General features: G+C 39.5%; 1 protein-coding gene across 3 annotated transcripts in view; it reads left to right on the top strand.

Annotated features, from left to right (window-relative positions):
* sntg1 (syntrophin, gamma 1) overlaps nucleotides 1-14867 on the top strand; it is a 42884-nt gene that overhangs the window by 23241 nt on the left and 4776 nt on the right. For all 3 annotated transcript variants that reach the window (XM_012916700.3, XM_004542799.4, XM_004542800.4), the window contains 6 exons: nucleotides 1742-1871; nucleotides 7763-7801; nucleotides 11397-11513; nucleotides 13144-13215; nucleotides 13656-13808; nucleotides 13994-14086. In XM_012916700.3, coding sequence (XP_012772154.1) covers nucleotides 1742-1871; nucleotides 7763-7801; nucleotides 11397-11513; nucleotides 13144-13215; nucleotides 13656-13808; nucleotides 13994-14086 — 604 coding nt within the window. The remainder of the gene's footprint in view (nucleotides 1-1741; nucleotides 1872-7762; nucleotides 7802-11396; nucleotides 11514-13143; nucleotides 13216-13655; nucleotides 13809-13993; nucleotides 14087-14867) is intronic.

The raw sequence follows: 14867 nt of genomic DNA, 5'->3' as shown, positions 1-14867 counted from the left end.
AATCCACCTGCACAAAGATGTACTGAATCCCAGATCTTGGAGCTTACCCGAGAGGGTGTGGGGAACTATGGTGTTGAATGCTGAGCTGTAATCTATAAACAGCATTCTCACATAGTTCCCACATCCCTCATCTAGATGGCTCAGTGTGGTATGCAGGACCTGTGCTACAGCATCTCCGGTAGATCTGTTTGTCCGGTATGCAAACTGCAGTGAGTCGAAGTCGGGAGGAAGGAGGGAACTGATGAAGGGTTTCATGAGCCTCTCAAAACACTTCATCACTACAGATGTTAGGGCTACTGGGCGATAATCATTTAGGCTGGCTGGGCGGGTGTTCTTCGGGATCGGAACAATCACTGATGTTTTAAAGCAGGTGGGGACTACCTGCTGAGCCAGAGAGGCATTGAAGAGGCTAGTGAAAACTGTGGTCAGCTGATCTGCACATACTCTTAGCACACGTCCCGGTATGCTATCTGGTCCCGCTGCCTTCCTGCAGTTTGTTGCCCTCAGAGCTCTCCTCACATCATGCTCAGAGAGTATCAATGGTGCTGGTTCAGCAGCGGGGGCAGGTGCGGAGCTCTGAATTGCTGCCACAGCAGGCACCTCGAAACGCGCAAAAAAGGCATTGAGGTCGTCAGCTAATTCTGGTTTCATACATCTCACAGTGCTGGGTTTATAATCTGTGATTTTTCGTAGCCCGTCCCATATACGTCGGGAGTCACCGTGTTGGAAATGCGACTCCACATTGTCCTTATAGCGCCTCTTAGCCGCTTTCACAGTCTTCCTTAAACCATAAGAAGCTGCTTTGTAGCTGGTCATATCACCCGATGTGAGCCCATTTTTATAGGCAGTGGTCCGTGCTTTGAGAGCTCTCCTGACAGTAGAGTCAACCCAAGGTTTTTGGTTGGGAAAAATCCGGATTGTAGCCGAGGGGATGATGGTATCCACTAGCATTCCAATGAAGCTAATCGCTGTGTCCGCGCAACCAACCTCCTCCCCATCTCCACCTCACCTGAGTCACTCAGACCTAATTTAGGAATAAATTCTTTACAAATCCTACCATGTGGATTCATGGATTTTTTTTTCACATTCTGTCTCTCACAGTTGAAGTGTACCTCTGGTGCAAATTACTGACCTCTGTCATCATTTTAGGTGGGGGAACTTGCACAATCGGTGGCTGACTAAATACTTTTTTGCCCCACTGTATGTAACTGTTCTGGTTTTATCTCAATAACTGCATATTGCTGAATATGTTTTTGCATTTATTTTTCATATTGCAGGCACAGCTTTTGGATTATATTAAAAAAAGAAGTGAACATTTAATATTTTGAGGTTTTTCATCACCTGACCAGCCTGTTCCAAAAGTAGTGCAGTATTCAAAAAAATTAAAAGAGAGAAAGAAATATAAATGCCCCCAAATCTGTTTTCATATTATGCATGTGGATCGCCTAAACAAGCAAAGTAACTAATTAGTGAGCTTGCACTTAGCTTACGTTGCTAAATTAATTAATCTTGGAAAATTGGACACTCAGTTTTTCAAGTTATTAAACAGCAGCATTTTTCACCACAGTCAGTTTTGCTTAGTTTGTTATCACAGGAATCCCAGAGGAAGAGTTTCCAATGCTGGGATGCAATGAACTGTCTCTAATCCCCTTTTAAAATAAAAACAGAAACTAAATATGAATGTGTAAAATATTTGAAATCCTCCCCTGATCTTTGGCTTGTGTTTCTTTTACTCTTTCAGGAAAAATGCTTTCCAGGTCATAGCAGTGGATGGTGTTTGCAGTGGAGTTATACAGTTTCCCACAGCAGAAGAATGCTTGGACTGGCTTCAGGCAATTGCAAGCAACATTTCCAGCCTCACCAAGCACAATGTGAGTAAGAAGCAATAACAGTTGTTAGCTCTCGTGGTCCCACATGTAAACCAGCAGGAAATTGGTTTGGGTGTTCATGCAACACGCTTGCAGTTTGTGGATTATCTAACAGTTCCTTTCTGAATGTCACAACATTAAGGGCCGTAGACACGTACTAGTGGGCCTTCTCACTACGAATAAAGTTAAATTTTATTCCTGAGTGCTCGAAGTCACAATAACAGCAGCCTCGCTGTACTACACTTATTCCTTCCAGCTGCCAGTATGCACTCATATTATCTATAATTCATCCAAAAATATTGCATTAAAATGAAACCACAAGGCAGAAAGAAACAAAGAAATGACTGCGTTGTATTCTTTCTCTTATTGTGAATACAATTTTCCAAGCTCTACTTCAGCTTTGTGGAAAACCTGTTTATGTGTTTTCAGATGAGTGGTCATGCTCGGCAGGGGTCTGAAATACCAATACTGCTTAACAAGCTCCATTGCTGCACATCATTGCTCATATATGAAAAATTGATACATTTAACATTTTGTATTTTGGTTTATTTTCATTCATTTCCATGTAGAAACTTCTGGTATTTTTTGGGAATTACTAGATAGATAAAAACACGGGACCGACTGAGCAGCAGTAAAAATCAGGGATTTGTAATTATCGTGTGTGTGTGTGTGTGTGTGTGTGTGTGTGTGTGTGTGTGTGTGTGTGTGTGTGTGTGTGTGAGAGAGAGAGTGTCTTGGGGGGATAATGGAGCCCTGATTAATTAGAGTGGACGAAGTGAGGGACATACTAAACATAACACTGATGACTCACTGCCAGCAGTTTTAACAGTTGAGAATGTATTCCTGTTCTGGCCTGAGTACTTAGTGAAGGATGTGAGTGAGCTGGTAACATACAGTAGATGGATTTGCTGAAATAAAATGTGTCTTATTGCATGACATTTTAAAAAAATGTTTATTTTGACTTCACTCATCAGAAAGTGATCTTACGGTTCATTTTGCAGCTTGTCACTTGTCTTTTGGTCACATGCTGATGTGACTGAGTAATTCACATCAGCATGTGAATTGCATGTGAATGTGAATGCAGAGAATGTCCAGATGCAGTGTAATATTCCATGTGAGATGGGGTTTTTTTTTCTGCACTGATTTGTTCATGAAGCATCACCGACTTCAGCGGTACTGCTGGTGGTGGCCTTGTGTCCTTGAGCGAGATACTAAGCCCCAGATTGCCCTGGATATTTCCGCCGGTGTGTGAGCTGCTGTGATAGCTTAAGTGCTTGGAAAAAAGCACTGTATGATGTGTGGATGGCTAAATGTGGCTCGCAGTGTAAAAATGCTTTAAGTGGTCAGCAAGACTAGAAAGTGTTACACAAATACACATCCATTCACCACTCACCATGGTCACAAACTGCATTGTTGTTGTTTACACTGCATCATTTACAACCTTTCACTGTTGTAGGAGTGAGCAGATTGAGGAAAATGCAGTGAAATATTGCACACAAATAAATTAAAACTCCACATTTAAAACTATGCGATCATCAATGTGATTACAGTTCATGATGAGAGGATGATGACTAAAAGGCTGAGAGTGCAAGCTGTCCAGTTGTTAACACAAATGTCAGAAGATGAAGATGGGCTTTGAAAAAATGTCAGAGGTTCCCTGTCTTAAAATTGCACTCTGTTTTCTTGGGATTTACAAATCTGTTATACTAACTGAAAGATATAGCCTCGAGGTCTGAACGGTAAAGCTAGTGGAAGCTGCATTCTTTCTAATGGCCAGCAGGAGGCGACTCATCTGATTACAAAAAGGAGAATGTTGCAGTAGGGCTACAAGAAAAGTAGCCCACTACTCACTGAACCCAAGAACACTTTCTTCTAGTCCCCTATTCAGAAGGAGTCACTGCAGTGGGTAGCTCTGCATATTTTCAATTGAATTCAGTACAATTTTAATTATTATGGCTTCAAATTTATAACAACAGTTGTCTCAAGATGCTTTATGTTGTAAGGTTAAGACCCTCCAACAATAAACAGCCCCCTTTGAGTAAGCAGTGTGATGGTGAAAGGACTATTTGATGCCCTTCCTGACGCAACCCCAAAGGAATTTGTGTCTCCTCACAGCATCAAACCATGGTTGGCACATGTGTAAACCACTATGCTGTTGAATTACTACATTGAAAATATATTTAAAAATGATCCAAATCAAAAAAATTGTCTTACGGGAGAAATCAAGGCTCCTCCTGCTAGTGCTTTGAAACTGTTGAACATAAAGCTTTAGGTGACATCATGGCGACTCCTTCCATGCATGTTTGGGAATCACAAATCTGTCCAAAATCTAAATCCAGATGCAGATGTTGAGATATTTTAGTCTGGAGCAAATCACCAGACCAACATGTCTGCACAGTGTAGCTAACCACACATACTGTAAGTATTAGAGAGTATTACATAACTATTTAATTTGCGTTTTCCAGCTACATTGTGAGTCCAGATACACTTTAACCAGTCAGGGTCTGGCATATTTTAGAATTTGCATAATAATTGTATTTATATTACATGCTAATGTGCTTTGTGGTTTCATCCTGTTGTTATTCCACCACTATAAAACTGATTACGCTCCAGAGACAAATAAAGGATTTATTGATTGCTTGATTGTGCTGCACATCAGCCACAAATTGTCCTACAAAGATTTTAAAAACACCATAAAACCGCCAAACTTATTTGTGGCTTTGCATCGTGAGCTCAAAGTAAATGTTAATAGAGTGACTTAAGAACCGGAGAAAATCATGGAAACGAGACAGAGATATATTAAAATTAAGGCTCTAATGGGGGCCGGGGGTCATCCTTCGCTCGCTTACATTTCAGCTGATCTGTTTGTACTCAAACACTGAAGCATTCGTCACGAAAAAAGTGCCTCCAGTTCTCTGGGCGATGATGGAGGAGGAAATCCACTCAGCACTGCACAAATCCCCATAAAGACTCCGTGATGTTCAGGTCTGGTGACTGGAGAGGCCATCCCAGTGTTCATGAAACCACTCTTTAATTTATTTAGCAGCGCACTTTAAGGCATCATTTGAAGGAGTGTGGAAACATTAGGAAGGGAAGTTTTTTTTACTCCATTGCTTCTAACAACTCCCACTAGTCAGCTGCACAGCGAAGCAACAGATATCGTAGGCTGAACTCGTCCTGCCGCCTCCCTTCCAAATGTAATTGTGAATCAAATCAGAAGTAAGAATGAGCTTGAATCGTGACTCATTCGTCATGACTCATTTCTTTCTTGTTTACTGCTCCCCACACCAGGTTATGTCTTTGTGCCTTGACCTTGTGGTTTCTTTAGCACAGCTGTGCTTCAGGTTTTCCAGCTCGTTCCAGTATTTTCTGCCGAGACTTGGGCTCAGAGGTGCTGATTCGATTCCGAGGCAATTTTCAAAGCTGTAGCTCAGTGGCATTGAGCAGCTCCACTGTTAAGTGTCTGTCCACCTCTGTCAGCGAGCTGTTCACCTTTCATTATGCAGTTGTTTGGTTTACAGTGTGCTGTCATGAATTTTGAGGCCAATTTTCTTAAATTGGAAGGCAATTTAGTTGTTTTTATAACAGCCGAAGACTGAATTGCTCTGTTATTTAGTTTCTAGAAACAACCGAATAAAGCACAAGCTCCCAGTGGTGGGAAGCACCGAAGTATATTTATACAAGTACTGTGTTTAAATATAAAGTTATTTATATTTTCTCTGATGATTTTCATTTGAACTAAACAATATTTATTCATTTAAAGGTTTTAACTGCAGCTGTTAACTTTAAGATTTCAAATAAGTAAATTAGAAGATATCAACAAGGAAGAAAAAAAGGTGTTTTTTTCACTTCTGCTGAACAGTGATGCTTATTATATAGATTTATTAAAAACCCCTGATATTTATCATATACTGGCATATATCACCTGTTGGAGAGTCTGGTACCCAGTGGATACTATTCTTCTTCTACTATGAAGTGCAATCCTGTGTAATGTGTAATCCAGTAAATTCATCATAACTTTTATTTTTACACTTACTGGCTAAATTTGTGCAGTTATACTATATAACTATATGAATATAGGGTGTTTTTGCTACTGGGCTCGTTAGCCTTTGGTGCAGTTCATTTGTGCAGCACTTGCACTCATTTGTGGACCAAGCAACCACCAAAAGACCCTTTGGAGGAGGGTTGTCTTTGTGCGGTTACAAACAAACTCCAAAGTGGTTTATTTCAGGTGAGAATGTGATCAAAGCCTGATCCAACCCAACTACCAGGTGTACGCTATCCTGTTGCCAGGTATTCTTTCCAGATGTGGAAAAGTATCATAGCTGTGTAAAATGAACCAAGGGCTCATTTGATATCTGCTAGTCCAGAACACAGCACCTTCTTCCTGTACTTACTTTTGCTGCTCCCGCCTGAGACAGATCTGCCCAATAACAGGACTTGAGCGTTCTCATGTGGTGTGTAGTGACACATTTTGATTCACTTTTGAGAGTTTTCTCTGTGTGAAAAGAAACCAACCCACAAGAAAAACCTGCAACTTTACAAACTGATCAGCTGATTTAAATTGCAGGTGTGAAAATGCCCTCAAAGAAAGGGTCCAAGTACTCCTTTCACCACTGCCAGCTCCTGTTGTGACGTAGGGTGTTTTTAGCCTCTTTAAACATTGCTTTGTTTTCCCCCTTGGTGTGGTTCATTTGTACAGATGTGGGCACAGTAATCATACTCAGGTAAAGACCAGAAAAACTGTACTGAGTCCGTTTGAAGGTGTTCTCAGTTCTCAGAGTGCAAACTCCAGAGCAGTTTGTTTGTTTTGCCTCGGGTGCCTGAAAAATCACACAGATAAATAAAAACTCATTAGGAGTAAATTATCCATGTTTTCCACTAATCCAGAATATGGTTCCTTCTTCCTGTGTTTACTTTTATGGCTCCTGCCTCAGACACATCCGGACTGTAAGCAGACTGGTTATTCGTGACGCATGTTGGTTCACTTGGAGCTCACTTGGAGTTTTCTTTGTGCAAAAAGAAACCAAACAATGAGGAAAATCTGCAAGTTCACAAGCTCATCAACTCATTGGAAGCAGAATGAACAAACTATAGGTGTGAAAACGCCACCTCCAGGGCGCCCACAAACTTCAGTCAAACTTCTCCTGTTTGTATTTTTAGATACGGTGAAATGTGCACAAGCTCCTGCAAAACTTGAAAAACCGGACCCTTCAGAATTTCCTAATTTGTGTTAGAACAGGATAGACCTGCCATCTGAACAAACCCACCGTCACCGCTCACATATATTCAAACCCGGCTCACATCCTGACAGTTCATCTTCTGGAAAAAAAAAAACCAAAAATCGTGTTTTCTCTCTGGACCCAAACTTCAGCTACATCTCACAGTAAGCTGCTGCGACATTTTCCTCCTTCTATAGGAGGACGGCATGAGGACCGGACAGCTTAATTTGGTGTTCAGCTCCTAAGGAAGAGTTATTTTGATAGTAAAGTGTGGATTAGGTGCAAGCGATACCTGTGATCTGAGGAGAATGTTTTAATTTAAAGGCTGACTGCTCACTCTGTAGTCCCCCCGCTTTTATTACCACAGAGAGAATGGATTTTAAAAAAAGGATTTCTTTTAGGAACAGCCTCGGGTCCTTGTGGAAATGACTCTATCTCATTTTGAAATTTGCATGCTTTGACTAAATGAAGTATCTCAAACCGTTTTCCTTCAGTGCCGTGGTTAGTATGTTAGCACGGAAACTGTAATTCATGTTTATTTATTCTTGGAAGCTTTGTCACTGATTGGCGGGCCTCGTGGGCTCCTGCAAATATGTCGACCTTGTCAGCTGTGTCTGATTGTTAGCGGGAGATATTTTAATGAGTTACTGACATTCTCACAAAATTTCACAGGTGAAGAAGATTAACCGGAATTTTCCAGTTAACCAGCAGGTAAGATGTTTTTCCTCCTGCAGCGGTTGCGTCTTAAGATCTTCATTTTGCGTTGTCGGGCATTCATTTCATCCTTATCCTGACAATCAGAAGTGAATATAACCAGTCAAGAAAAATAAATAAATTAAAAAGAAGCCATCTATTGCAGCACAAGAGGAGCGTTTGCATCATTTTTGTCCGTCCACTGAGACATGATCAGAAAACTGTTTAAGCGCTTTCAGCCAGTTAACTCGCAGAGCGTCATCTTTCATTTAAAAAACCACAGCGAGGCTCTTCTTTGTTACTTTTTCAATCTGGTTTTCTGACCCACAAAGAGACATGAATCCACTTGACAATTCATTCAAGAAATGAAACAGCGTGAGACGTGCCTGTCCCAAATCTTTCACTTGCTTGCAAATTCTTTAAAAAAACCCAAATAAACAAACAAAAACCTGCAAAAAGAAAAGCAAACAAATAATTTTCTCTTGGCACAGTCAACCTGTGGCTTCCTGAAGAGTGATGCTATGATATCTTTAATATCTGAACTGATGTCTTGCAGCACTGCCGATTGAGGCTTTGCTTTCTTTTTCTTCATTTCCCCGTCTGTCTAGCTGCTTGTCCTTGCTGCGAGTGCTAAATTACAAAGCGTTTGCTGGGGTACGCAAAAGAATGAAGTACACACATCAGCCACAACATTAAAACAGACAAAGTAACATCACATGAATGTCAGGCACCAAACTTTCCGAGCAGAACGCTGCACCGTAGCAGGTGGTAGGTGGTTTTAATCTCGTGGCTGATGGCCGTGTGTCATCATGAATCAGTGTCAGTTTTCTCTGTAACTTTCCTCACCCATACACATCACATGTAATTGTTTTGGTCAGACTACAATATAAAGGACTGAAAAGGTGTACTTGTGTAATTGGACACATAAACAGATCCGTAAAGTGTGAGAAATGAAACTTTCGGGTTAATTTTTTGACTCACATTAATAAACTTTAAACTAATTCATCAGAGAAGAAAAAATGCACTAATACAATCAAATACTAGTCACTATAGCTTTACAGGTGATATGAAGCTATGGTCAAATATATATTTCAGCTCAGTTCAATTCAATAGTTTATTGTCCTACAAGGCAAATTAGGTTAACAACAGGGGCCACGACAACTAACACCTGCAGTAGGTCACTACAAAAGCTCAATGATGGCCCCTTATTAAATATAACCCCTAAAAAAAGTCTTGTGTCTGCTTAAAGCAATGGGACAAAATGCTATAAACTATTTATTAAATGCTGTTTTTAAAAGCTTAATAGGTAACTAAACCTGTCATACTGCAGTATTAAACACCTATAGGCATTGTAAACCTTTGTGGGCAAATCTAATAAACTGTTGCTTTCTTGTGTTTTTATGTTTACTTTGTGACCTTAATTTATCAGGTTTTTCAATCTGTTGGAAAAAAAGAAAGACTACTGATTTCCAATCCTAAAAGAAAAGTTTGTAATTTTAGTAAATTCACTTATTCGCTGTCCTTTCTGAGACTCTGATTTCACTCTCTGTGCTAAACGTGAAGCTACCACCCTCAGCATTGAGACAGGAAATTGGGGAAAGGATAGTCTTTCCAAAAATAACAAAATCCTACAACATCCCTAAAGCTTAATGATTAATACCTTGTAGCTTATGTGTTTAATCTTTCCAAAAAAAACCACAGTGTAAAACAACAAGCCAGCGTCAGCACCAGGCAGAGTGTGGACCCAATTGCAGGATTTAGAAGCAGAACTAAACTCAAAACAGCTTTACTGCTGGAAAACTCACAGGAAAACTAAAATGCAAAAACTAAGATAGCTGGAGTCAAAAATGCAGGAGACTCAGAATCTAAGAGAAAACAGGTAAAAGGGAACATGCAGCTCAAGAGGACGACGTGACAAAGAACTGAGGACTTAAATACACACATGAGGGAAGAAGGCAGAGTGGAGAGACCTGATAAATCATCTCTTAAAACCAAAACAAATCATGAACTCAGAAAGAGCTCAGGGTCCAAAATGCAGGGACCCTGAAAACCAGTCACCAGTTTGTTCACTGATCTTGGCCAATTTGGAAATTCTGAACTGGGTTATTTATAATAATTGATAATTTGGTACTTTATCTTTGGATTTTTATTAGAATAATAACATGTTCTATTTGCTTTTAAGAAATTATAGAGTTAGCTTTGTGAGACGTTGGCAACTCTAGGTTCAGGGTGTACTCCTTCAATGAGTCCTGCACGTGTTTGTATAAACGACTCAATAATAATCAATAATGCTCAAAAATAAAATATATAGCATAAAACATATAATAGCTTTAAAATAGTAAAAGGGGGGTTAGGTGGGGTTAGCCAGTTTTAATCGCATTTTGACTAAAACCCAGCGACAGATGCACTAAGCCAGCAAATAAATTTATGTTAGCAAAACAAATTAATTTAAAGGCAGGGGCTGTTTCAGTTAGCAGGGGGGCCCACAGGAAATCCGAGTATTTAAACTGAGTCAGTGTAGAAACAGCCCCCCCCCCCCCGTCATCTCTGTGACATATTAAAAATGTATTATTATGTGAAAAGTGGCACTGCACAAGGGTTTAAATATAATTTTGTGTTGGGAAATTGTTTTGTAAAGTGAAAAAACTGTATTTAGATAATAATAATAATAAGAAAAGCTACAATCCTACTTACGTAGCTTAATAGTGCACAGGTCACATATTCAAAATATATTTAAAGTAGCTAAAGTAAATGTTTTCATTAGGTGGAATGACCGCTTTCTGGGCCATATACGTAATATTTACTGAATATTGAATTACTGACATGTAAATCTTCATATTGCTGCTGTTGATGACTGATTTTAATCACTTATATTGTTGTTGATCTGTTATGATACATTTTAACAACGAAACAACAAGTAATTAAAGCTTTCAAAATAAAAGCAGAATAACGTGGAAATCAAACCTCGTTAAAGTACTCGTTAAAGAGCTAATATGCTCCATTCTAATGGTGTTGGAGATCACAAGATTAACAGTACTCTGATCTAGTGCTTTGGTGGGAAGGATACACCAAGTAATCCAGGGGGGCTGGTGCCACCCCATGGTGGGGTTCTGGACACACCCTTGAATATAGACATACTTTTTTAAGTTTTTTAAAAGTTTTTTTTATAGTTTTTTTTTTTTACTTTGATGAGAAATACAATTTTAAACAATTAACTCTGCTATTTTCCCTTTCATCTAATTTTTTGTGAAAGCCACAGGAAACCAAAGGCAGATGGGAAAAAGAGCTGTATGTAGCCATGGAGCCACACGTTTGAGACATCTGAACTCGATGGAAAATAGATTTTAATTTAAATCTTTTGTTATTAAAGGATCATAAAACCCATAAAGTTTATTCAACTTTAATATTAGATCAGTATTTCTCTTAAAGACTACAGTGCACTGCTTTTATGACTACCGTACAAGCCATTTGTACTCGGTCAAATATAGCAGCACCGAATAACCACTAAACTAAACTGACTAAAGTCTGTTTTTAGAGCTTTTCAACAACTATTCATTAGATTTTACAGAGTGGCATAAAATAACATGCCTTTGTTGTCTTTACCCTCTGATAGATTATCTACATGGGCTGGGTTGACGAGAAGGAGCAGGACTCCGTTCAGGACCGAATGTATTCACCAAAGTTCCTCGCTTTGAGGGGTTCCTCCCTCTTCAAGTTTTCAGCACCTCCTGTAAGTTTTCCTGCCAGCGTCTGCATTTGAATGGATGTCATTCAGCTCCATCGGGAGATTTTCATTTGATGCTAATGTATTGTTTAGGGAGAAAATGCTTAGGCAAAAAGGAAGCAGCTCACTCATAATCATTTGTGCTGCATTGATCTTTCACTTGATTGATGGCGATCATTAAATCTGTTTACATTCTGCCAGCCACTTAGGTGATTATGACAAGAGGGATAAGCTGTCGATGGTCCGGGAGATGAGGAAAGATTGATAGATAACTGAAATTGCCTTCTCAATGTGAATGTGCTGATATAAATGGAAAATGCTAATGTGAATAGATGGTGGGATGTAGGAGCCTGCCTATTCAGCAGTGACGACCAGATTCTTTATTGTTGAAGTTACCTGTGACAAATATTTCCATTCACGTGGCAAGGAGACAGCTGAGTCCGACAACCATTCATCAATAACTGTGGACACAAATGGCTATTGTACAGTCATGTTTTAGAAATCTGTGGATGGGCACGGCAAGCCTTGAGGGCTTTGGATTTCAAACATTTCTATGAAACTATAAAGAGTATAGGTTGGTGGCTTCTTTTCTGTAGACTTTTCAAAACCAAAAATGTAAACGTTAAAGTGTAAAAGATTAATAAATGAGTTTATCTGTTGTGTTATTACTTACAGTGTAACTTCGGATTTGTTCTAAATTACATAACATTAACCAACTGTTTTATATCAGTGGGTAAAAGATTACAGTAAAAACAATTCTTGCTCAGTACAACAGACTATATAAACTTTTTAGAGCCAGCATGATATTACCTATTAGTATCACTGTAGGAATCTATAGAATAGGTAGGAGCCAGGTGCTGCTAAACAATGAACTGATCATCAGCAATTCCAGTCTTCCCAAGAGTGGATGCCCCTGCAAATTTACTACATGATAAGACCATGCAATGCTCAGAGAAACTGCAAAAAATGTTCATGATAATACAAATAGAAAAAGACTCAGTAAGTATGAAAGGAGAGAGCCTCTGTTCTCTAAAAGAACATGGCAGCTTTAGGTTTGCAAAGTTGCATTTGAACAAACTCCAAGACTTCTGGGACAATGTCCAAAGTGGAGACGTTACCCACAATGTGCAACATCACAGCATATCAGCACAAACACCTCATACTGACTGTCAAGCACGGTGGTGGAGGGGTGATGATTTGGGTACCCTGCAGTCACTGAGTCATCGTGAATGTCAGTCTGACTCTGGAAGCTAAAGTTTGTCCTGTTACACTGGATCATGTAACAGGACAGGGATCCCAATCACATCAGCAAATCTAATACAGGATGGCTGAAAAATGGCCAAGTCAATATCCATGTGTCTTTCTGTTGTAAACTTTCTATGGGGATTGGCCCCTCTTTTGGAGATAGCCTCAAGTGGTCATTAGAGGAACTGCAGTTTTTGGAGTTTATAGTAAATATAGCGGCTCTTTATTTGATTTTATATTTCAAGAATGAAACACAAACTTATCTTTATGTTGTCCTGACATTGTTTTGGTTTTTTTTGTTGCAAATAATTGCAATATTATTTAAAAGTATTTCTACCAAAACAAATACATTCCTCAAATAAAATTTGAAAATTGGATGTGACATTTTCAGGTGACAACATGGGACTGGACGAGAGCAGAGAAAAGCTTTACTGTGTACGAGATAATGTGCAAGATTTTAAAGGTATGTCGGTCCTTCTTTTAATCTGCTTCCCTGAACATTTACAGAAGCATCTCTCAGATCGGATACACTGAGAATACTAAGTAGCAAACTGAATCTGAGGAATGCCCTTATATAACTCACTTATTAATTTGCATGTGTTCTTTTCCAGTCCCACAGAGACACTCAAGGTTCACATTTCATTGTTCATTCTCTCCAGGTTCGAGGTCACTTTGAATTTCATAGTGGGAATTTATCTTGAGTTCATTATCTAGAAACTCATTATGGCAAACCTAATTCATATAGATTCACATATTCAATCAGATATACAGTAGGCTGACCTTAGACTGCCTGTACAATTTAGGTTATGTAAAGCTATGCAAAGACCCATAAGAGGAAAACATTGTCTGCTAAAATGCTTTAGTAATTCGCTTCAGGAGACTGCCTTGCTGTACTTATTTTAGGACAGTGACCTTCTGGACAAGAGGAAGCACTGCTTCAGTGTTCAGACAGAGAGTGGGGAGGACATGTTCTTCAGCGTGGAGCTGGAGTGTGAGCTGCTGATCTGGGAGAAAGCTTTCCAGATGGCCACTTTCCTGGAGGTGGAGAGGATACAGGTCTGCGCCTGAACGGCAGGAAATGTACCGGGAATTGTGACAGTTTAAATCTTGCATGCGGTTCCTTCTCAGTTGTTTTAGTGCAGAGATTGATAACGCCCACATGACTTTTAGCAGAAGAGCAAAGATGCTCTTGTGTCCTTATGTAACTCCTGTGGTTGACATCTTCTTTTCTTGTTATGCAGTGTAAAACGTACGCCTGTATTATGGAAAGCCACCTTATGGGACTCACTATTGACTTCGGCATGGGCTTTGTGTGCTTTGATGCTGCGTCAAAGGTGAGTGAAGGACAGTGTTTTGTCATCAATACAAAAATGGGACACTTACAATAGGAGATTCATTATTTTACCCAGTTTGATGAACCTAATCACGGCACCCCAGCTTCCCCTTTTCCTTTTTATGGTGCTGCTAACTTATTCTGCACTGTGTGCATTTTGAGTTTGAGCACATTCGTTTTGACAGCTGGTTCCCCCAAGCTCAAACGTCTCACTCCTGCCTGCAGTTCATTTTGGCCTTTCACCAGGTCTTAGAGCAGACTACTCAACTGGTGCACATTATGTGGATGAGCAGGACACAAGCACTGACATATTGTTCTGTAAGATTTTGGCCCTAATTCCTGCAATATGAAGCTCCAGTGTCCCCCAGGGATGATAAAAAATGTTGCCAGAATATTGTTTACAGGCAGAAATGCACAAATTACAATCCAAATGTAAACTGCAAGTGCAGACAAATACATGGAGCAGAATTACTCCATGATTGAAAGCTGGAAAAGGCAGGATTTAAAAACCGGGTTAATGTGAATTTCAGTGAGGAAGAAAAAAGGCAGGAATATAACTGAGGTGTTTATTCATCAGAATTTGCCTTTCCATAAAAAATCTTAATGAAACATACAATTAAAAGGTGAAAGCTATCAGTATGATATCAGTACAGTAGATAAGATAAGATATGGAGACAATATGGCAAACACAGGAACATGTATAATGTAAATGTGGCTAGAACTTGTGTGTAAGACAGTCTCTTTTCAGCCTACAGTGCACTATTACACTCATGCAACACAAA

The sequence above is a fragment of the Maylandia zebra genome, linkage group LG18 (genome assembly GCF_041146795.1).
Source record: "Maylandia zebra isolate NMK-2024a linkage group LG18, Mzebra_GT3a, whole genome shotgun sequence".
NCBI lineage: Eukaryota > Metazoa > Chordata > Actinopteri > Cichliformes > Cichlidae > Maylandia > Maylandia zebra.
The sequence above is the reverse complement of the archived record's forward strand: the minus strand, read 5'-3'. Positions and strand labels throughout refer to the sequence as shown.